The sequence below is a fragment of the Notolepis coatsorum genome (assembly GCF_963971535.1).
Source record: "Notolepis coatsorum genome assembly, chromosome: 10".
Taxonomy (NCBI): Eukaryota; Metazoa; Chordata; class Actinopteri; order Aulopiformes; family Paralepididae; genus Notolepis; species Notolepis coatsorum.
The window spans coordinates 68,318,057-68,343,307 of record NC_140174.1 but is presented as its reverse complement, the minus strand read 5'-3'; the positions used below and the strand labels follow the sequence as shown (position 1 = coordinate 68,343,307).

General features: G+C 40.6%; 1 protein-coding gene across 1 annotated transcript in view; it reads right to left on the bottom strand.

Moving 5' to 3' along the window:
- Positions 1–8,897: 8,897 nt before the first annotated feature.
- The window catches only part of LOC311235239 (uncharacterized protein), a 39,751-nt gene continuing 23,397 nt past the window's right edge, over positions 8,898–25,251 (bottom strand). The window contains exon 2 of the mRNA XM_084322650.1: positions 8,898–10,586. Coding sequence (XP_084178776.1) covers positions 9,610–10,586 — 977 coding nt within the window. The 3' untranslated portion in view covers positions 8,898–9,609. The remainder of the gene's footprint in view (positions 10,587–25,251) is intronic.

Sequence of the window (25,251 nt, the reverse complement as noted above, 5' to 3'; positions counted from 1 at the left end):
ACTTCTTCCACTAGGGAAACCCACCTCCAAAAAATACACAACCGGGGACAGACACCCCAAGACCCCCGGCCCCCACCCCTCCCCCAACCAAACAGCAAAACCACCAATCGACACGGCCAGCGACAGCATGCGGATATATTCACATACCGACACTAGCCGTATCAATCAACAGCCCCCCTGCTCAATCGAGAAAACAGCGGAGACCAAAGGTCCCGGAACATCCGCCCCCGGCCACGTTCCTCCAAGGTCAATCTCTCCAATGGAAGAAGCTGGGATATCTGATCTTGAAACATCTCAAAAGTGGGCGAAGAGTCATTTTTCCAAAACAGGAGAATACATTTCTTGGCAAAGTATGTTATAACAATCAGCAGTCTATATTGTTTTGGATCCATCTGGATCTCAGGTAATTCATTTAGTAAGTAGGCACATGGAGACAAGTCAAATTCTGTTTACTATACAGATTTTGTAAATGAATGAATACAATTCCAGAATCGTTTTAGTTTATCACAGTGCCAAAAACACGTGTCGAAATGTTCCTTCGTTAGTTTTACATCTAGGACAGTTTAATGAGTTATCTCTAGACATTTTATGCATTTTTATTGGAGTTAGATACAATTTATGGATAAATAAAAATGTGCTTCTTTGATTTTGTCAAAGAAGGTTTGGGTTTGGGGAGGGGGGGGCGTGCTGCTGTGGAAGGGTGCGCTACACAAGACACAATTAGAGCAACACGGCATTCAGCACAATAATCGTTTGACCTCTTATGTTGTTTTCGTGATCGTGGGAAGCCAAAATCGTAATTGGAATTGAAATTCCAATAATCGCCCAGCCCTTCTAGACCTGCTGCCAATAAGCATTGAAGGCCCTCGACTCTATCCGCGTATGAACTACCTTGAACCAGAGAGCCGCATGATGGCAAGACTGAACTGCCCGAATTGAAAAGCACTACAATGACCACTCAACAACAGTGATGTCTTCAGAGGAGAAAGTCTCCATCTCTCACATCTACCCAAGACCGTTCTGTCTGATCCACAAACACCTAATGCTAATGCATGATTGAGGATGAAGGCGCTTCAACTCATACAGAATGCAGCAGCCTGAACTCCAACCTACCAAAGTCAGACCATGTCACCCGACTTCTCAAAGAGCACTGACTTCCCATTGCCGCATGAATCCGCTTCGAGGACAGTGAGTGATCCAACATTAACAAACTGGCAGCTCCACCAAAATGTGATCCAACGGGGCGCCCAAGTGGCGAACCATGTAACACGCTGCGTCGCGGCACGGCCGACCTGGGTTCGATTCCCGGACCCGGCGTCATTTGCCGAATGTCTTCACCCCACTCTGTCTCCCGCTCTTCCTCTCTCTCTCTCTCTCTACTGGACTGCCCAGTAGCAAAAAGCGATAAACGCTAAAAAATAAACCTTAAAAAAATTATAATAATAAATTTAAAATGTGATCCAACGTAAATAAACTCCACCAAAATAAGAATGGAGACTTTTTTCTTTCTCTATGTAGTTGATTGACTGAGGTAACGATAAAAGGACAGGTAAATGCGAGTGTAATTGCTGTAGTTTGTGACTAATGTTTGGGAATATTTCACTGGAGTGAAAACTGATCTATATTCTATAAATGATAACGCCTTGTATATAATTGACTGCTCACATATACTTCCTTACATATCATACTGTGTGGAAATATGGGGGTCAACATTTAAAAGGACTGTAAATACAATAGTCTTACTGCAAAACCGGGCCATTCGTAGTGTTAACAAATCCACTGTTTATAAAGTCCCATGCAGGGTCTGTGTGATGAATGAATTTACTGCAGTAGCACCCGTACGCTAGTCTGTCTATTTATTTTCTTTTGTGTGAAGTGAAGCAATGCACCTCGCTATTCTACTAGGTAATTGTGTTCGTAGAGTGTCATGTCCCTGCAATTTACCATTATGGGCAAATAAAGAAAAACATTTATTAACCTGAGCAACCTCTGTAGCACCAGTGCAATGTGCAAGAAAAGTTAACAGCCCTTCCATGTTATGACATTTTATGATTTGTTTATTATAAAATAATGCTAATAATGTGCAGAGCTAAAACAAAGTTACTCCTGGACTGTGTGCAAAGCTTTTTTTCCCCAATACAGGAGATCGTGAATGTGATTTGAGAGATGTTATATAGACATTACTGTACAAAAAGCTAAGAAAGAAATTACAATGAGATGCCTATTTCTATTGGGTTAACTTGTGGAATGGTAAATGGCTGCATTTATATATATTTTTTTTATCCAAAGCGCTTTACAATCTGTTCCTCACATTCACACACCGACGGTGATGCACCATGCAAGGTGCCAACCTGCTCATCAGGAGCAATTAGGGGTTAAGTGTCTTGCTCAAGGACACGTCGACACGCTGCCTGGGAGGAGCAGGAATCGAACCGTGAACCTCCGGATTACCAGACGACTGCTCTACCTGTCGCCCGTGTGGAACAATGCTGATATAAATTTAAGAATGAATTATTTGCTTTTGGTTTTCAAAAAAGATATTTGTATAGTTATTTTTGAGGGTTACAAATTCTTATTATTCTTTGTTTTGGAGGGTAGCTTAATTGTATAAAATATAAGACAGGCATAATATGCTTCAGCCTGTACAATTTTGTACCACCTATTTTATTTCGGTCCTTGGTCCTGGAATGACCTCCAGACATGTCTCAAATTGGCCTCTCCGATCTCTTTGTATTGCTTCAAACTAAAAATATCTTAAATCCTTGCCACCTGCTGCTCCTGCTTTGATGTGTAGCACTTGTCTACAGGTTGATTGTTACCGTTTTATTGTGCTTGTATTTTATTAAGCTGAATTTTATTTTTCATTTAAAATGTCTGTTTTATGATAGTCTACACTAGTATGTGTGCTTTGTTATGTATATGTATTATCATTATTCATGCTTTCCTTCTTGGCCAGATCACCCTTGAAAAAGAGACCTTGTTTTTATTTCTGGTTAAATAAAGGTTTGATGATTGATGATGGTTTTGTTGACTGTTTTACCTCAAGATTGTGGAAGGCACATACAACAAAAAGTGAAGGTTCCATGGGGGAAAAGAAATTCTGTAAAGAAGGCATATAGAGTTATTTGATGTCATTTCATGTCTGACAGAAAGGCTGATTAAGAGGTGAATTACCAGACAGCACAGCAAAACATCTCTGCAATGGAGTTTATATCAAAATAACGACAGTATCAACCCCCCTGAACAAAATATAATGAGAAAGTTATTTGAACAAGCTCTTGGTACACAAACTCCTGTATCCGATAATATGAATAATAATAATAAATGAAGAGAGAGAGAGAGTTTGATTGATTGAAAATTGTATTAACAGATTGCAGAATGGGTACAATACAGTACAGCTCAATACACACAATTGTTAAGGGGATGCAGACCAGAGAAAGACTTTCGTCTTGTTTACATCAGGGTCCCCCATTTTCAATTAATCATAACATATATGACATACATGACATACAGATAGACAGTACTGCTACATCTATACATTTATGACATACCAGATTTACAAATACAGTACTGTTTTTGATACAAGAAGAGTCTAAAAAAGAGAGTATATACATTTGACGAAGAAACTGTACATTGGAGGAGGTTGGTAGGTAGTTGGTAGGAGGGGTGGGGGGGGGGGAAACTGTACATTGGAGGTGGGGGGGGGGGGGGGGGGGGTAACTGTACATTGGATTATCGACTAAACCTTACTTGGTCCCAAGAAGAGGGTCTTGTGTATTATTGGGTTTAATAGGACATTTATTGTACATTGGAGGGGGTTGCGTTAGGACATGTACAGGGGCCAGTTTCGAATTGCAGTCTCTCGTAGGTGCTCTTTGAGAGTGGTTTTGAAAGTGGGTAGTGATTCACATTCCTTTACAGCTGTGGGTAGGGCGTTCCACATTGATGTGGCATAATTGTGAAACGTGTTTAGTCCCTTGTTTGAGCCGAATCTGGGTTTAACATGATTTGTGGAGCTCCCTCTGGTGTTGTGATTGTGGTATTCACTGACCTTTGGGAAGTATTTTGACATGTACATGGGTACCTTAGTCGTGTAGTGTATCTTGTAGACCAGGCCCATTGCAAGTTGCTGTACTCTAAGCCAGTGGTTCTCAACCTGTGGTACGCGTACCACTAGTGGTACTTGGTGGTACTGCTGGTGGTACTTGAAAACATAAAAAAGGAAAAAAAAAAAAATATATATATATATATATTATAATTTATTTATTATTATTATTATTTTTTGCAGTCAGGCCACTGCACTTAGAAGCAGACCAGTGTTTCTAGTTGCGGCGGCGTGATAGATAACCTAAGTGTGGAACAACCAAGAGATCACTGTGACAGAGATTAATGCAGTCTAAACAGTCATAAATATTTTATTCAACTTCAGCCCTGATCATAACCATTTTTATTTTTAGGTTTTTTTTGTAATGTCAGATAAAAAATGAAATACTCCCACTTTTCTGAAAAGAGTTGTTGTTAAATCTGACATTACAAAAAAAACAAGAAATCCATCCAAATCTGTGTTGTTGCTAATCATTGACACATGCCTAGCCTGTAATAATCCCCCCCAGAAAAATTTATTTGATATATTGAAAATATTTTACTTTTTGTGTGTTTTTTTAACAATAATTTGTGATGCCAGTTGTTCTTAATTTTCTCACTTTTCTCACTTGCTATGTGAGAATGGTAGTTATTATGTTCTCAATGCCCCTTGCATTGTATGAGTTGTGTGGAAGAGTTTGCTAGTTCTAAGTGCTACCCCTTTGTACATTGTGGCTGTGTCTGACAAAAGTTAACAATAAATAATGGTATTAGGAATACATTTGCCTCCTGCGTGAACTGTGCATAGCTGAATAGACTGTATTTTAACGTCCGTCATATATGGTGGTACATGGAGAGCCAGCTACGTTCTCAGGTGGTACTTGGTGTAAAAAGGTTGAGAACCACTGCTCTAAGCCATCCTAGGTTGTCAAAGTGGGCAGGGGTGAGGTGGGTTCTAGGAGTAAGGTCAAGCAGTAGTCTGACCAGTTTGTTTTGAGATGTTTGTAATTTAGTTTTTAGCGCCTTTGAGGTGCTTTGGTACCATGAGGTGCAAGCATAGTCATAGTACCCTTGAAATTAGTGCTCCTGCCAGAGTCTTCAGGGTATTCTTGTTTACCAGAGGAGATCCAGTACAAGAATCGAGTTTGTTGGTTGACTTTTTTTATTACATTGGATGCCATTTTGTCACAGGAAAGATTTGCCTCTAGGATGGAACCTAACATGTAATTTCATCTTTCCTTGTGACAATATTGTCACCCACTGTAACAGAGCAGCCATCGGTCTTGCTGAGTTTGTTATTTGAACCGAAGAGAATGGACTCTGTTTTACCCAGGTGTAATGATAGTTTGTTCAGCGAGCCAGGTGCAGATTTTGCAGAGCTGAGGGTTTTTTCAACCTGTAACTTGCCTATTGATAAATGAGGGTTTAGGTGTGCTCCACAAAACAAAGATGGCGGCGTCCTTGCACACTTAGCCAGGGGCGACGTCGGTTTTGGGTAGATATGTCATGTGCTAGATGATCCCACGGAAGAAAATGTTAACATTTTGTTTTTACTTTGTAGGTAGTGCGAGTGGTTACGGTTGGGGTTTAAACTAATGTTAAGATTATGACGATTAGGAGCTTGGCCAAAAACTATCGATGACGCCGTGTGATCGATCATCAACCTGTGCAGTCTACGGCCTGGCTACTGGTACATTATCCAACACTCATACTATGCGGTTGGGCGTTGTATAGTTTGGCTATACCAGCTATAATAGATGGTGACTAAAAACGGTTGGTTCAAAGTTACCAATTCCATTTTATGAGAGGAAGCATTTTCAGTCTTAAAATCGAAACCTTGCTGACTAGCCTGCTCCTTGACTGTTAAGCCTAGGGTTAAATGAAACTGTAAAACTGATTAAAATCACAAACCTCCTCTTTGTAATGTAATCTTGGGTTTCAGAAGGACATCCAGTAGACCGTTTTGACGTGATATCTCCGACTTTGATCGGGAATCTTGCTCCTCATAATATTTGATCACATTTTCAACAATTCCAAGTATATCCTCAACAGCTGCTGTCATTCGCTTTTCAACCAGAGCCTTTATTTGTTCCATTTTGGACATTTGTGAAGGCGAAATTCAAGACCAAGTTATTCAAACATTCCTACCACGAAGCTCTCAACAAGAGGCGAGCTACGGAAGTAGTTACAGTAAACGGCTGCTCGTCTGTTTTCCGGTTGGGTTTGGACACTTTCTGCCACTCGCTGGTCAAGTAGTGTATTACACAACTAGACAATGGGCTTGTGGTTGTCTACATTTAGCCTCAGATTAAACTGCATAGCGGCAATTGTGATCAATAATGAATATAATAGGCTTACAAAACTATAATAATAATAATAATAATAATAATAATAATAACAATCATAATAATTTACATTTGCTATTATGATTCCATTACAATTTCTATAGGACCATATGTCTATAGTTACATGCAGAGCTGTCTACGCCTGTACATCAAAGCCTGTTAAACAGCTCTGCCCAAGACATTTGGAATACAACAAAAAATAACATTGCAACAGGAAATAAACTTGGGTCTTTAAAACGGATTTTATTTATTCTATCAGGAAATGCTGCTACATGGGAGCCAAAATTAACATTGTAAATAAAGTATGCTTTTAAAATGAAAATAGACACATACAATTAAATGATTGTGATGAATATAATTTTCACCATTCGTCATTTTCTTGTATAATACTAGCCCAATAAACACGTAGTATCCACCAAGAGCATCCTGCCGTTTATTGATATGAATATATAGTAACATTATCTAGCTAACATTACCTTGCAAAATACTAAGTTATAATGTAGCTAGCAATATTAAATATTCATGATCAATTCATCTTTGTTTCAGGTTTCCACTGAATCAGTCATGCTGTTTTTATCATTTTAAAGCTGAATATAATTTACACTAAAGCATACAATGTAACATATTTTCCAGTGTCAACAAATCGGCTAGCTGAACAATGAACATAATCTGGTCAGACACGTGCGTGTCTTGCTTCACCTATTGGACTAGGCTCGCACCAATGAGCGCTCACTGAAATAACTTTCAATAATAATGCACTTGGCTTTGGGCATCTCTCCACCTGTAGTCTTAGGGTTCTCAACATTCCAAGAGTGGACAATGTGAAGGCAGACCTTATGTATTGAGGTAATGAGTATGGCAGGTAGTTTGTAGCAGTTGTTACGACTAGACACAAGACAAGCCCCCTGAACTCTGCCAGGTAGTTTGTAGCAGTTGTTATAGAGACACAAGACAAGCCCTTTTAACTCTGCCGGCCAGGTAGTTTGTATCAGTTGTTACACTAGACCCAAGACAAGCACTCTGAACTCTTCCAGCCAGGTAGTTTGTAGCAGCCACTCAGCTCTTGTTCTCCTCTATCTTCTCTTGAGGACTGTATAACACCTAAGAGGAAAGTCTGCACTTTAATCATCATTGCTCCATTTCAAATCCAATGTGCTGGAGTACAGAGCCAAACAACTAAGAAGTTTAACTGGACTCAGACTTCTGGACTGCCCTGGTCTGTTGTGAACCTGTTATAGTATTTAAATGTTATGACACTGCTTGGACAATAGTTAGTTAATTTGAGTGTTTCCATCCATATTGGATGAACCCTGTAGAAACGGTAGCCCTTTTTATACATAGTCTCCTCATGACCAAATGTAATTGATTAAATGAACAAACATGTTATATTGCCAATGGTTGTCAATGGCCCAGAAAGAAAAGGAAGCGTCCAGGAGGACTGGAGGCTGCAGTGTAGACAAACGGGTTACAAACATCAACATAAACAAACCTTTTACAGCAACAATTTAATGCATTGACCTGTTCTCTATTGTTAATACTTGTATCAAGAGTTCAGTCAATTAACTAGAGCAGAGTCACAGTATAGGTGATCATCATTCATTGGGATCATGTAATAATTAAGATATTGTGATATATAATTATATGATCTAGTTATCTAGAGTATATTATCTAGTTTTGACTGGGTTAAGGACGTGGCCCAACTGGGTAATGTGCACTGGCCCCACATGGTACCCATTCATGTTAGACCACATGGGTAGCAGACTATCAGTTAACTAAACAATGACTCAACTGGTTTTGATAGGGTTCTATTAAAACTACATAATCATGCAGCATTGAGGTCATGATCCCATCAACTGGTTTTGATAAAAAATTTGTAAAATTACATTTGACATATTATACTTACAGCATGGAGCATTGAGGATAATCGAACAAGACTGTTTTCTTTATTTCCCCCATCTTACTTGTGCTTCATGCCCCTATGAGCACCATGTGATGTCAGCAACACCTGTCATTATTCAGTTAACAGTTCAAGTTCAAGTTTCTTTATTAGTGGTCATACAGAAGTACAGAATACTTTTATACAAAATGCTTCTTTCTGTTACGCTCCAGAGACTGTGCTAGAGAAAAATGTACAAGTATAAAATAAGTATAGCAAGTATAAAATATAAGTCAAGTACGTGGACAAAAGTGTTCAGATGTCAGTTACTAACTCTCCAGCGACATACAATGTTATTGTGTCTTTCCTGGATGTTAATCCACAAATGCAACACACACTGTTATTGTGTCATTCCTGGATGTTAATCCACAAATGCAACACACACACACTGTTATTGTGTCTTTCCTGGATGTTAATCTACAGATGCTTCATGTAGAAACACAGAAACACAGATGGAGCACTCTGGGAGTTTTAAATGGACAAAAAATTGAAGTGAAGTGTGCTTTTAAAAGATCTTTGAATGCATGTCCGTATGAAGTTGATCAATTTATTTCACAATCACTACAGCGGACATGATCAGGTGCACAAGTTATGAGCTGCACATTACACAATAAAAAGCAAGTCCATCCAAAAGGTTACATCTTTCAAAAGCAAATGTATACAGCGGAAGACAAAAATAGAAAGAACAATTTACCAAAAACAACATTATACTCATATATAAAAGATTATATTTCTGTATGGGACTGCTACACAAATCTTCATTAACTAACAGACAAACTAGTAACTATATACTAAAACACTATTACAAGATGTCTTATCCTGTTTGGGACCACTCCAGTAAAGTACAGTGCATCGTTTTCTGATACAACCCCAGGAACACCACTTGGTAGGCCAAAATAATCTGATTAGTTATTGGGATGTAAAGAGAACTTCACATAATTATGACCAAAATGGTACAAAAAAGATTTAGCCTACCCCACTTAAAATAGAAATACCCAGATAAAATAGTACGCCTAGTAGTACTACTAGGAAAGTAGTGAAAACTGAAAATTCTACTTAAAAACTAAAAGTAGTTTGATACTGAATTTACTTACGTATAAAAATAAAAGTACTTTATGTACTTAGGTATCACAATAAAAGTACTTTAAATAAATTATATTTAACAAATCCTTCAAAACAGCACACAACTGTTTCTCTTCTAAATGACCTGTGTGACTTGAGATCCTTGTCACAGACGTTACCACTCTATGGTTTATCTCCAGTGTGTGTCTTCATGTGGTCCTGTGCACTATCCCGCCGACTAAAGCCTTTCCCACAAACAATGCAACGGTATGGTCTCTCTCCTGTATGAGTCCACATGTGTTTCTTTAAGTCTGAGGACTGAATGAATCCTTTCCCACAAACACTGCAGCTGTATGGTCTCTCTCCAGTATGAGTCTTCATGTGCATCTGTACGCCATAGCGTCGACTAAACCCTTTCCCACACACACTGCAGTTGTATGGTTTCTCTCCTGTATGAATCTTCACGTGCCTCTGTATATGTTGGTGTCGCCTAAACCTTCTCCCACAGAAACTGCAGCTGTATGGTTTCTCTCCTGTATGAGTCATTATGTGTTCCCTCAAGTCTGCGGATCTGCTAAACCATTTCCCACACACGTTACAGTTTGTAGAATCCTTACTGGATGACTTCAGTTGGGACAACTCCATAGATGTCTTGCCTTTAGAACTAATACCAGAACTCTGACTTTTCACTGTCTGTGATGTCTTTGTTTTTAAAACTGACTGAGGTCCTCCACTCTCCACCATATCATCATTCCTGTCAGTGTCTTCACTCTCAGCTACAGAACAGTCTGAAGAGAGGGGCTGACAGTCACTGGTTGGTTCTGAATCTCCACAGTCCTCTCCATCCGCTTCTGTTTTCATATGTTCAGTGGAGGTGCTGGGTAGAGGTTCTCTCTCTCTGTTTTCTACAGTCTGGTGAAGATGTGGGGACTGACTTTGGTGTTGATCATGGAGGTTTTTCACACAGATTATAGTGAATACTGAGTCTCTGGTATCAGCCTCCTCCAGCCCTTGAAGCTGCTCTCCCTCCTGACTGGTCCAGGTTTCCTCCTCTTCCTCTTTAACCAGTGGAGGCTCTGGGTCCTCCTGGTCCAGACTGGGGCTCATCTCCTGCTGCTCAGGGGGAACCTCCTCTTTACAGACAGAGAGCTGTGGTGGGTCTGGAGGGAAGAACAGAGCACACAGACTTCTTAACCACAACATTACTACACCCCCTTCAGCTCCCACGTCTATCAATGCAAAAACCCATTGAAGTTGATGATAATACAATTCAGAGTTGGATAAGAACAAGAAACCTATCCTGTCTGCGAGCGATATTTGTATATATGAGTAAGACCTGCTGTCTATGTGACCGTGCTTGGCGGTTATGTATATATGCTTAGAACTATAATGTAGTTTGTTTTACAACTCTTACTTTGTGAAAACATGAATAAGACATATTTAGGAAAAGCTAAATCCTACAGATAGCACTATGTTGCCAAGCCTGTTTTCACCTGAGCTAGACACCCGGGGAAGCAGTGCAGTAGGGCTGCACGATTTTGGGAAATAATCGAATTGCGATTATTCTGACAGATATTGCGATTGCGATTTGCGATGCGATTATAACATATTTAAAAAAAAATGTACAAGAAGAATGTTGCTGCTTTCTGTAGTCGGGTCCCAACTGCAAAATTACTGTATTACCCTGTATTATACACTTTTACTATCATGTAGACTATTCTGCTTTGTGTTTACATGTGATGTATTGTATACATGCACATTTATTATGTTCTTGTGTGATGTATCGCACATTTTATTGCTGTGTGATGTATTGCAAATGTTATTGCTGTCATCTTGGCCAGGTCTACCTTGTAAAGGAGATCTTGTATCTCAATGGGACTTCCTGGTTAAAAAAAAAAAAAAAAAAAAAAAATTAATTGCAGGCTTGGCGATTTGATAATTGCATCATTCCAAATCGCGATTTCGATTAAAAAACGATTAATCGTGCAGCCCTACAGTGCAGTGGAGTCAAAGAGGCGGCTGCAGGACCGCAAGCTAGCAGAGTGAAGTTAAATTCAACCTGCTTCATCTTCAATGAAGGACTGTAGGTAGAGCCATATGAAATCCGTTTTATTATTTTCCAAATTCCATTTAATTCTTTCCCAAATTCCGTTTTTTCCGTTTTAATATTTCAGAATTCTGTATTTTGCTTTTTATGCTAATTTTACCATCAGAAATGGTGTCTAATAAGTGGGAATGAATACATGTCCACAATTGAATAAGATATAACAGTCCATTTAATATTTTTCAAATAATATTGTGACAAAATAAAAATGCACATTTCAAGTGTAAACAATAGATACAGCTAGCTACTACTGACATTATCACAATGACAATGTCAGTAGCCTAGCTATATCTATTATATTGTGATGAAATATAGTAATGCATAATTTAGGCACCTTTAGTTTAGTTTATTTCGTTTATAAAGGACAGTGTGTACTGACAATCATTTGCATTAAACAAATGGATGGGTGCACCAGATTTAGCTAGAAGCTATCATTTCCATCTATAGTCCTATGTACTGTAACATTACATAGCTATTTAAGTTTATTTAGTTTATAAAGGACAGTGTCGTTTGCATTAAACAAATGGATGGGTGCACTAGATTTAGCTAGAAGCTATCATTTCCATCTATAGTCCTATGTACTGTAATGTTACATAGCTATTTACGTTTATTTAGTTTATAAAGGACAGTGTGTAATGACAATTGTTTGCATTAAACAAATGGATGGGTGCACCAGATTTAGCAAGAAGCTATCATTTCCATCTATAGTCCTATGTACGTTAGCTATTTAATCACAATAGGCTAGGGGTGGAACGGATCACAAAAAAAAGAAGAAAAGGAGACAAATATAAATTTGGATGAACTACATATTTTGGCAATAGTACATGAGGCCTTGCATAGTACACCATCACGCAGAGACTAAAGTGGAACAAGTAGCAAACATTCCGGACAACCAAAGCACCCGGCACACCTTTTCTAAACCTCCAGTTCCAGACAAATCTGAATAGACAAAAATAACTCAGTCCACAGCCAATTTAATTTCAGAAGATCTGCGCCCCTAAAGCATTGTTGATAATGAAGGCTTTTGATACATGATCCACACAATTGAGTCCAGGTATAACATCATCCTGTCTAACTCTAACCCAGGTATAACATCATCCTGTCTAACTCTAACCCAGGTATAACATCATCCTGTCTAACTCTAACCCAGGTATAACATCATCCTGTCTAACTCTAACCCAGGTATAACATCATCCTGTCTAACCCTAACCCAGGTATAACATCATCCTGTCTAACTCTAACCCAGGTATAACATCATCCTGTCTAACTCTAACCCAGGTATAACATCATCCTGTCTAACTCTAACCCTTACCCAGGTATAACATCATCCTGTCTAACTCTAACCCAGGTATAACATCATCCTGTCTAAGGCTACGTTTAGACGGAGAGAGTCTGAACAGAAACCGCAAAAGTCGTCTTACGGGTCTCACTTTTAATTTTGCATTTAGACTAGCGTTTTGGGATGGAATTCTCCGTGCAGACGAGGCTGTAACAACTCGAGACGACTAAGCCCCGCTGTCACACGATTGGCGCATATGTCACATGACGTGCTGTGAAGACCCGCCCTACTCTGCCTCTGATTCGCAGACTGTGGGTGGGGAATGTGATTGGACCAAAGCAGAGTCACTCACAGACAGTGGGTCCAGTCACGCCGCGGGACAGATTCTTGTGTATTTAAAAGTACTGCCAATGTAGCCTTCAGGTGATCGCCATGGATAGAATCAGACATGCTTTGTTTACGCTTCTAGGCTACTGGCGCATGCCTGTGATGTAAGCAGTACGCGCGACGAGAGCCTTGACAACCCTTTCGTCATCGTTTTATGCGGTTTGACAGTTTAGATCAGGGGTAGGCAACCCTAGGCACGCGTGCCTGCATAGGCACGCGGGGGCATTTGCATAGGCACAGGGGGCAGCAAAAAATAAATAAATAAAAAAAAATATAATTATAATTTTTTTTTTTTATATTATAGTGAAATATTTTGCACTGTTGTCGCATTTATCTTGTTGAAATCCTCCCACAGGTTCTTTTTACTACCACATATTTAATTGAGACCCTTTATTTGTTTATTATTTCAATTTAGCTGGAAATACATTGCTACATCATTCAGTAACATTTGCAGAGCCTTATAACAAAAACATTATTACGGTCACCATTGTGACCAGTGGGATTAATCAACAAATTGTATTATTTATTTTACTATTTCATTGAACATTGCACATGTTAAAAGCCATTTTTCTTACTCAAAATGTGAGTATTACCAAGTAAACTTGTGTTCTTAAAACAATGACAATAAACATAGTTTTATTAGGTTGAAATAATGTGGTTGTGTACTTATTTTTCTGTTAACTTATTATGGATTGAAAACTGAAAACCTTAATGCACAGTAACTGAACTCAATATTTTTAAGTTCTGGTAACTTATTATTATATATTTTTTTACAGTGTAGTCTTGCGATCAATCAAAACTTATTTACACGGTATACCTCACATTCACCCTCCATTCACATCCTGGTGTTCTCCATTAGGCCTGTAGGTGGAGCTATGACAGCACACGTACAGTACACACACCAATGGTGTGTGATGTGTCCAAAAATGAATGGGCAAATGTGAGTGAAATGGTCGCACTGTATGCAGCTGTTTGTCTGCATTGCATCCCCCCCCCCCCCCAACTCAGATTTAGGGTTGATGCAACCATCATAATAATATTGTTAATAATAACAATAACAATAATGATGTAATAATGTAAAAATTATCATTAAAAAGACCTGATTATGAGAAAAAAAATTACGATGCATGGAATATTGTTGAGGCACACTAGTTACAACTATATTTCAAACAGGCACTCCATGTCAAAAAGGTTGCTGACCCCTGGTTTAGATGATAGCGCAAAGGTTTATCGTTTCTAGGAATTCCACCCTGGAAGGTAGTCTCACTTTTTTGCGGTTTCACCACGTAAAAACGCTGTTTCCGTATAAACGAAAGGCACATCCGACATTTTTTTTTTGCGGATTCACCTGCTAGCGTTTCCGTCTAAACAGGGCCTAACTCTAACCCAGGTATAACATCATCCTGTCTAACTCTCTAACCCAGGTATAACATCATCCTGTCTAACTCTAACCCAGGTATAACATCATCCTGTCTAACTCTAACCCAGGTATAACATCATCATCCTGTCTGATTTTTACTGAGAAAGTGTTGCCTCAGCCAGACTAAGTGAAAAAGAAAAAGCTTTGAAAAAAGCAACACATGTAATATTAGCTCTTACATGTGCAAGGACATCAAACAGCAGTTATCCCTGGCCTGATATGACCCTGTAATATCAACCCCTCCCATGAGAGACACCCAGTTGGTTATCTCCCATGAGCTCTTTTCTAGCACCTAAAGTTCTACACAATCTCTGGCTTCCCAGATTCATTCCCGCTGTGAGAGACGACATCTGGATACCTATTTAGTCTAGCTAGGCCCTAACTAAAATGTTGACACTTGGCGTGATTCAGTAGAGGATGTTGACATTTATAATAATATTAATAATAATAATACATTAATAATAATACATAATACAGCCAAAATAAACGTTTTGGCTTACCAGCCAAGGTGGCTGGTAGATTTAAAAAACTACCAACCAAGCAGATTTTTTACCAGCCAAAAATTCAAAAACGCATTTTTGTTTCACATATAGTATATACATTTTTTCAGTACATTTCAAGTAGATAAGGTATTATGTTCAAGTAGATAAAGAGTTAAAGAGGCCAGAGTAACATTTTAAGCAAATTATTTTAATATATTGATTGATTAAGTCAATCTTAAGCTTAAATTGTAACCTAATGTTAAACATCATCAGACTCCTCACTCTAGCCTCTTTGCAGGATTTAACAGAACATAATAAAATGTGAAGGTTTTGTAAACCTAACTTAAACCTCCTCAATCATGTCCTCATCAGAGTCCACAATCTCATTGATTTACTACAGACTGTGGTGTTATGTTAATGTGTGTGCGTTATACGACAGAGTGTACAGGCCACCATACTCTGGGTCAAGGGGCAGGTACGGGAGGGGCGAGAGAGATACACCTGTGTGATGTTGCTATGGTGTTAAGCTAATAAAGGATACTCACAACCACAGCAGAGGACTCACATATTTGTACTGTGAAGTAACACGACAATGACAAATGTGTTGTTTCTGTTTTTATTTTTGACATACTTGTGGCACACGGAACAAGTTAATAACTCACCACTACAGCCCCCAGTAGCCTAGCCAGTCTCTTGAAACACCGCTATCTTCAAACTTCCACTCCTGTCGAAACTTTCTTTTGTTAGGTGGTCCCTCTCATCCTTTTCGTCTGAGAAAGCTGTGGTGGGTTTTATTTTTAGCGGCTTACTCCTTCCATATGGTTCCACATTTGTAACCCATTTAACGTTATTAAGCTAACGTTAGCTAATCGGTATAGTAGGCGGGCATAACGTTACAGTGCAAGCAGGAAGAGTGGTGAGATGTGATGACGGTAAACAAGGAGAGATTGACAAAAAGAAGAAGACCGGGTGATGTTTTTGATGTGTGGTGCAAAGGAGAGGGTACAGGGAATAGAGCTGCCGCGGTATCGGTATTACCGCGGTATCGCTGTTACATCATGCCCACCGCAGCGTTGGGCTGAATACCGGCATCACCGCTGTTTTTTTATTATATTATTATTATTATTACGCTCTCGTTGGGCTTGCGGCTCTGCAGATATACCCTACTTCTCTGTCGAGATTCCAAGCGACCCTATTGGGTACCAGAAAAGTCACATGAAACACTGCAGACCACAGATTGGTCAGAAGAGATACGCGAAGTGCTTTTACTTCCTGAATCTCAGCCATGAGCCATTGATCAGAGCTCAGTCACAACACGGCTAATAGTACGTTAGCTCCCACCGGAGACAGGAGTGGATTGCCGTCGCTCCTCAGGGAACGAGGCATAATGATTTTACTGCAACGAAATGTTATAATAAAAGCCCTTCGTTCTATACACTTGTCTGATTGAAAACTTTATTAACAGACCGCAGAATGGGTACAACTCGGCACGCTCTGAGCAAAGAAAGGAACTTAGATATTAATTTAGTAACGCTTGCCTTGCTATGGTCCGGTAAATACGAACGTGTAACTATACTAACGTTAATGCCACAAATCGAATGCCTTTGTAATCATAAGTAGTAACGTTATAATAATAATAAGAAGAAAGGGTCGGGGGGGTAACCGGCGGGCGCGCCGCTACCACTCCTGCTCGCGACACCGAGGGGAGACTTCGAATCCGTGTTTCACTTTTAATAACGAATGCGTGCTTGCCGAATCCCAAACAATATTCATGCTGCAAAGTCATCCTCTAAAGATAGACATTTAGACTAGAGGCAGCCTATATGCTATAAAGAGTAGACTACTACTAAAAAAAAAATGCATTCAAACTTTATTTTTTTATTTTTTGTGTGCGTGCGGTAAAAACCGCGGCGGTAGGAAATATTTTGCAAATTTGTGCGGTAAGGAAATAATCAATACCGCGGCAGCTCTAACAGGGAAGCCGTCGATAGTGATGTTTGGAACTGGGGTGATTTGGTGAGGGTGGATTTGGAGCCGATGAGCAGGGCCTCAGTTTTGCTGCCATTTATCTTCAGGAAGTTTCTGCTCATCCAGCTGCTGATGTCCTCAAGGCAGGTGGTGAGGGAGGTGGGGGGAAGGGCAGTGGTGGGTTTGGAGGAGATGTAGACCTGTGTGTCGTCTGCATAGCAGTGGAAGTGGGCCCCATGGTGACGGAGGATTGTGCCCAGGGGAAGGAGATAGATGGTGAATAGGAGGGGACCCAATACTGACCCCTGGGGGACACCCAGTGAAACAGCTGAACACCCTGACTTGTGAGTCTTGAGTTGTGCAAACTGTTGTCTGTCAGTGAGGCAAGATGTGAACCAGGAGAGTGTGACACGAGTGATCCCAATGCCAGCCAGGCGGTCCAGGAGTAGTGGATGGGAGATGGTGTCGAATGCCGCACTGAGGTCGATGAGGATGGTGAGAAGTCCAGAGTCAGCTGCCGGAGGAGGTCGTTGGTGATTTTGACAAGGGCTGTTTCGGTACTGTGTTGTGGGCGGAAACCAGATTGAAAGGGTTCATGGAGATTGTTTGTGTCGAGGTGGGATTGCAGCTGTGCGGCAACCACCCTCGAGATGAAGGGAAGGTTGGAGATGGGCCTATAATGATTTAAATCAGCTGGGTCAGCACTGGGTTTTTTGAGGACAGGGGTGATTGCAGCCAGTTTGAGAGTGGGGGGTACGGTTCCAGAGGCGAGGGAGGAATTTATTATGTCCGTGATCAGGATGGCAGGCAGGATTTGACGAGGGTGGTGGGAAGAGGATCAAGCTGACAGGTGGTGGTTTTGGCTTTACGGATGAGCTCTGAGATGGTGTATTCCGATGCTGGGGTGAAGTTGGAGAGGGAGCTGATAAAATGATGGCCGGTGGTGATCATCCAGGGTAGATCACATGGGGAGGTGCATGATGAGGCCAGCTGTAGGTGAATGGTGTTGATTTTGGAATAAAATAATTGCTCAGCACTCACTGATCAGTGGAGATTTCTGGAGGGAGGGTTTGAGGGGGGTGAAGTAGGTGGCTGACTGTGGAGAAGAGGACTCTGTTGTTCCCTTTACCAGTGCTGATGAGGTTGGAGTAGTAGGAGGATTTGGCAGTGGAGAGAGCATTCTTGTAATCGTGGAGGTGGTCAGAGTACATTTGGGTCTGAGAGTCAGTTTTTTTTGCACAGCCGCTCCAGTCGACGACCTGTGGTTGAGCTGGCGGAGGTCAGAGGTGAATGAGGGGGCGGAGTGGGTAAATTAAACTGTGTGAGTTTTCAGGGGAGCCAGGGCAGTGAGGGAAGAGGAGAGGCAGTTGTTATAGTGATTCACCAGGTCACTCAGCGGGGGAGGGTTGGGGGAGGAATTGATCAGGGTGGTGAGATCTGTGGGGTTATGAGTTTAATATTTCTGAAGGAGATGCGTCGTTGTTCTTTGTTCATAGAAAGGGGGGCCTGAATGTCGAAGAGCACGGCTTTGTGGTCAGAGATCTCAGTGACAGCCAGGTTAGTGGGAGTGATACCAGTGCAGAGCAGAGTAAGTCCAGTATGTGGCCTTTGTTTGTGTGTTTTTAGCGTAATATACAGGTCAGAAGTAAGAAGAGACTGTTCTCTCATCCTAACACTCCCTGACTCAAGGTCCCAAGTGAACCTAGACCTATATAATCGTATCATTTGGGTGTAAGAGCACACACAAACATTTTATGGCCTCATAAATTCAGATGCTGTTGATTGTCTATGGACCAGCCCCAGATCTTATATCTCAGTTACATCACAGATTGACGAGTTCTCTAAATAGACATCTCTGATATCTAGCTTCAGGGCCCTGTTCCTCGTACGTGGCTGGATAATTTTCAGGATAACTTGATATAAGTCAGGCTTTTCGGTTCCACAAAGCAAGTTTGGCTAAATTACTATAGCAACACATGGATAAACATGAACCTGCTCCTGTTAGCTGGATAAGCTTGCCACTCCCCGGGGAAAAATGGCAGCTCCCTTCCTCAGAGATCCCATTATACCATTCTAAATAATGTTTTTGTGCTTAGTTCTTCTAGAGGGGTCGCAAGCAGCCGCGGGGGGGGGGGGGGGGGGGGGGGGGGTCGCAAGATGATTTCCAGAATGTATTGATTTCATAGAATGTGTGAAATAGGCCTATAATTAAAAACAATTAAAATATATTAAACTGGTCAAATAAATGCTTTTGAAATGTAAAATAATATACCTAAAATGCTAATAAATCATATTCAGCCTATGGATTTCCTACACTGCACGTCAGACCTACGGCGCGTGCGACACCTGTTTAAGCTGCGGTATGAGGCAAGCTTGTTTCTGATGGAGAATGCGTCCCAGCTCACTGGCCACCTCCGATGCCGACTGGATAACAAGGCTAGCATATTTGTCTTGCATATTTGCTCAAATGAATGGACTTAATAATAATAATAATAACTTTATTTGTATAGCACTTTTCATACAGAGGTTGCAGTTCAAAGTGCTTTTTACCAGTCTGTTGTGGCCAGCATCCTCTTCTATGCTGTGGCATGCTGGGGAGGCTACATCAACTCAAGGGACACCAACAAGCTCAACAAGCTGGTGAGGAAGGCTAGCTCCGTGGTGGGAGTCGAGCTACCTAGACTTGAGGTGATGGTAGAGAGGGGGATGATAAGGAAGCTGGATGCCATCATGGAGAACCCCTACCACCCCCTCTACGACGAGCTAGTCAAGATGAGAAGCTCGTTCAGCCACAGACTCATCCCCCCCCGACACTCAACTAACCGCCTCGGACAGTCCTTCATACCAGCGGCCATCAGGCTCCACAACAGTGGGCAGCGACTAGCAGCCTCCAGGCCCCACAACAGGGGGCAGCGACAGCGACTGCTACCAGACATTGACCTGGGACTTATAGGAACCCAAGGGGGACAAAGTAGACTACCCTGGTACTTTGATTAATGTATACTCAGTAGATAGTAAATTATAACACTACCTCATGCATACTGCACCTTATGTGACACTGTGAATAATGTGAATATTCCTCAGCTAGTCAGATAGTAAATTATATTGACCATATTGATCAAATTGTTTACACTGCCTGTGTTGTCTTTTACTACCTGTATACTGTGTTGTTTTACTACCTGTACCCCTCCCCCCCTCCCCCCATGCTGCTATGATGCCTGAATTTCCCCAAGGGGATCAATAAAGGAATATCTTATCTTATCTTATCTTATTCACAACAGTAAAAAATACAGGCATAAGCGAGCATAAAAAGATAATCACAGTGTTTCACATTAGGATCTAGCATCTCAATAGGCTCTCCGCTTATAGTTTTCAGTAACACAAATAGTAAAAATAGTTTAAAATGATTCAGTTTAAAAATAGTAAAATAAAAATAAAATAAAATAAAATAAAAATTATAAAATAGAACGGACATAAAAAATACAGGCATGAGCGAGCATAGCAAGATATGGCAAGTGACAACAATGCATAAAGTTTACAGACAATCCATGCTGATTGATCTGCCATAAGCAAGTGAAAGTTTACAGACAATCCATGCTGATTGATCTGCCATAAGCAAGTGAAGATTACAGTCTGTTCTAACAAACCAAACTGCCATGTATTAAAGTTTACAGACAATCCATGCTGATTGATCTGCCATAAGCATAAGATTACAGTCTGTTCTAACAAACCAAACTGCTACAGCCAGGACACAGTTAACCTGGTTCTACTAACAGCCAGGACACAGTTAACCTGGTTCTACTACAGCCAGGACACAGTTAACCTGGTTCTACAACAGCCAGGACACAGTTAACCTGGTTCTACTACAGCCAGGACACAGTTAACCTGGTTCTACAATGCTACAGCCAGGACACAGTTAACCTGGTTCTACTACTACAGCCAGGACACAGTTAACCTGGTTCTACTACAGCCAGGACACAGTTAACCTGGTTCTACAATGCTACAGCCAGGACACAGTTAACCTGGTTCTACTACTACAGCCAGGACACAGTTAACCTGGTTCTACTAACAGCTACTACAGCCAGGACACAGTTAACCTGGTTTAATGCTACAGCCAGGACACAGTTAACCTGGTTGTACAATGCTACTACAGCATAGTGTTTCACATTAGGATCTAGCATCCTAATAGGCTCTCTATTCAGTAATTTAAAAAGTGCACTAACCGACGGACATAAAAAAAATAAAAAAAAAAAATACAGGCATGGGCGAGCATAGCGAATAATAAGAATAGTTTAAAATGATTCAGTTTAAAAATAGTCATCAGTAAGAAGTAAAAAGTGCAATAACCGACACATGAATTTGATAGGCAGTGTAAAAGAGTAGGCAGGGTAAGAATAAATACAAGTTGTGTCAGGATATCCCTGATGTTTCCTCTTGCCACTAGGTGGTAGCAGATATCTATCAGTGAAATGCCTGAGCAAAGAGATAGGTTTTAAGCTGTCTTTTAAAGATGTCTAGCGAGGGGTCTTAATCTGTCACTACAAGGTGAAAACTAGAGCCATATGAAATCCATGTTCACGGAATCGCGGACGGAATCGCGGAATTGAGCAATACAAATGGAATCAACTGTAAACGTGGAATATTGCAGAATTTGCCCTAATCTGAACTGAAATTCCGTGTTCGGGAGAACATGGAACGTTTGGTGCAACGCGAACATGACCGGGGACGCTACAGCGTGTTACACACAACACGCAGCAATTTCCAAGCGTCTAGCTACTTCGGTGTTAACGTTAATGTCGGAAGAAATTTAGAAAGCCCTAAATTCAGAGCAGCGCAGTATCCTAATGACTTGTATATGACCGGCGATAAGGTGTTTTGCAAATTCTATCAACATGCCGCAAAACACATGCGAAGATCACTCTCCAAAAGCCATGTCAGGAACACGGAAAAACACTGTGCTTCAAAATAGAGTAGGGTATATCTGCAGTGCTGCAGCCCCATACACACCAGCTCTCTAACGATGATCCCTGGCGATCACAATAGTATAGCTAGAGGGCGAGGCTAATCACTGACACTATTGTGATGAAATAGCTATGTAACGTTGCAGTACATAAAGTACACAGGACTAGAAAGGATAGCTTCTTGCTAAATCTGGTGCACCCATCTATTTGTTTAATGCAAATGATTGTCAGTACTACACACTGTCCTTTATAAACTAAACTAAAGGTGCCTAAATTATGCATTACTATATTTCATCACAATAGAATAGATATAGCTAGGCTACTTACATTGTGATAATGTCAGTAGTAGCTAGCTGTATCTATTGTTTGTTTACACTTGAAATGTGTATTTTTATTTTGTCACAATATTATTTGAAAGATATTGTGTAAAATTGAACTGTATTTCTGAGTTCAGAGTTTTTTTTATTTGCCACATGGAATCAATACAATCAGAGTTTCTTCATTACACAATCATAAATATCATTCCATGGACAAAAGGAGCAGGAAGAAGAATAAATCATATAGTTACCTGCCCCTTATTCCTAAACTAAACAAGTATTTACTTAATGGTCGGCGTACAACCTAATTTACACAAAATAATCATTTATACCATTATACAAGAAACACACAATCCACAGTTAAACCAGACAAATTTTGTATGTAACGTATGTCAGTCTTTTCATACGGAGCAGAAGCATGGACGCTGAATGAAGAGGCAAAGAGGATGATAGACTCTTTTGAAATGTGGACACTGAGGAAGATGCTGAAGATAACATGGAAGGATAAGATCAAGAATGAGGAGGTACTGAGAAGAGCGGATATGCAAGGAGGACAGCTGCTGGAGAGGTTGAAAAAGAGAAAGATGGAGTTGTGCGGGCATGTTCTGAGAGGATCCAGCGGGGAGATGTTCAAGAAGGTGGTGATGGGGAAGGTGGATGGAAAGAGAGGAAGTGGAAGACCAAGAAGAGGCTGGGTAGACGACGTCTGTGATTGGAGTGGAGTGAGAGGCGGAGTAACGGAGTTGGAGAGAAGAAGTGGGGACAGAATGGGTTGGAGAGTGATAGGCAACCTTCGGAACGAAGAAGCCACCTAATGATGATGATATGTTTTAAATTATGGCTATGTGTCTAATCTGCCCGTCGCTTATCAAAGAATCATTTTCCAGTCAGTGCTGTCAAGGCAGATTGGTTTTTTATCGCTTCATTTCCGTTTGAGAGCATTTTGAAAAGCACCCGTTTTGAGGTAAAAAACAGCCCATTCTGTGATAATCGTCTTTTACTGGAATATTCCAGAACGTTGATATTTGTCGGCCTATTTATGAATCGTTTTCAAATAAACGCTAGATGATCAATATTATACGTACACGCACGCACATTCGAGGCGCGCGCTGATAATAGCCGTTTTCATTTCCTCATGGATTTTACAGTGAAACCGCTGGAGCACATATCAGAAAAAAGCTTATATCTTCATCAAAACAAGTCTGATTATCCTAACACTGATAACATAGATTCCTTACCTGACATCAGATGGTATCCAACTGGTATATTCCAATTCCTGATCACCATTCGAAAAAATCGATAAGTGTATAGATCTAACGTGTATACAGTAGAACTCATGCTTGCCGCGGCTCAGAGTCTCCAGAATGAACTCTGGTAACCCCGGCTGCATCAGTGGACTGGAAAATGTGGACTGGAATATTTTTTTTCCCCCATACATTTTCATTGAGTCCATTCCAAAATCCCTGATGTCATCTGGGAGACAATAGGGGGCGCTTTTTTCACATCTGATCGCCGGCGGCCTTTGGGTAGGCTCGCGTGATGCAATATGATTCCAGATCGCAAAAAAAAATATATAATAATAATTCCGAGAAATCTCGTGAGTGGCTATTGTAATACCGAGAAAAGCTGTGAGTGGCAGTCAAAGTGTTAAAGGAAAACTCCAACATTTTGGGAAATTAGCTTATTTAACATCTTCCCTGGAGTTAGACAAGAAGATACATACCTTTTTTGTCTCTGTGCATGCATTAGGCTTATGGAACAGCCGCTCCGTTAGCGTAGCTTAGCTTCATCACTGGAAGTGGGGGGGGGGGGCAATAGCCTGACGTTCCCTACAGGGTCTTACAATCACCAAATACACTCCAAATACAACTCCAAAACGTTCCTGTAAACATGTTGTGACCTGTGTATTTACCACGTGGAGAAATAAAAAATAATTGAATTAGACAATTACGTTTTCTAAGCAGATATACTCTGAACTATTTTTTGCCTAAGCACTCGTCTCTGGGCGCAGTGATTTCAGTGCTACTTTCTAACGTGACGCCGTGTTTGTTTACATTCTCATTTCATTCAAATGATCCGAACCGATTGAAGTTTATGGATACCATGACTTAAAATCCTCTTACCTTGACGATTAAAAGCCTCCCCAATTTAGAAAACAGTAATCCAATGGCTAGTATTGATAATATAATACTAACTACTGCACAAAGCTAACCGGAGCTAACACAGACCCGGACGGTCACTAAAGCAAATATAATGACTTCCTTTCTGGGTTTTCAAAATGAAAGAGCGACGTCTATAGCAGCGGAAAACGTTTATTTTGTACATTATCTAACGTTAACACAAACCTAAACTAACGTTACAACTAACCTAAAGTTAGTTTAGGTTCGTGTTAACGTTAGATAATGTACAAAATAAACGTTTTCCGCTGCTATAGACGTCGCTCTTTTATTTTGAAAACCCAGAAAGGAAGTCATTATATTTGCTTTAGCGACCGTCCGGGTCTGTGTTAGCTCCGGTTAGCTTCGTGCAGTAGTTAGTAGGGCTGGGCGATATGACGATATTATATAAATATCGGGTACAGTTCATTAACGATACACTTTTTTAACGTATCTTGGATATCGTGATGTTTTGACCAAGAGGATTGTGTCGCGTCAATCTGGTCCACACGTTCAAACTTTTGAACAACGCCGCCCCCACACACACACTACTGCATCAAAGTTACTACTTATGATAAAGGCATTCGTTTTGTGGCATTAACGTTATATAGTTACACGCAGGGAACAAAATAAGTACCCGCCGGGTACCAATGGCGGGCAGATTTAAGGTTTGGCGACTAACAATGAAAGGTCTGCCCGCCAGTATCATATCATATGATACTCTTATTTTGAAAAATTCCATGGCAACTCC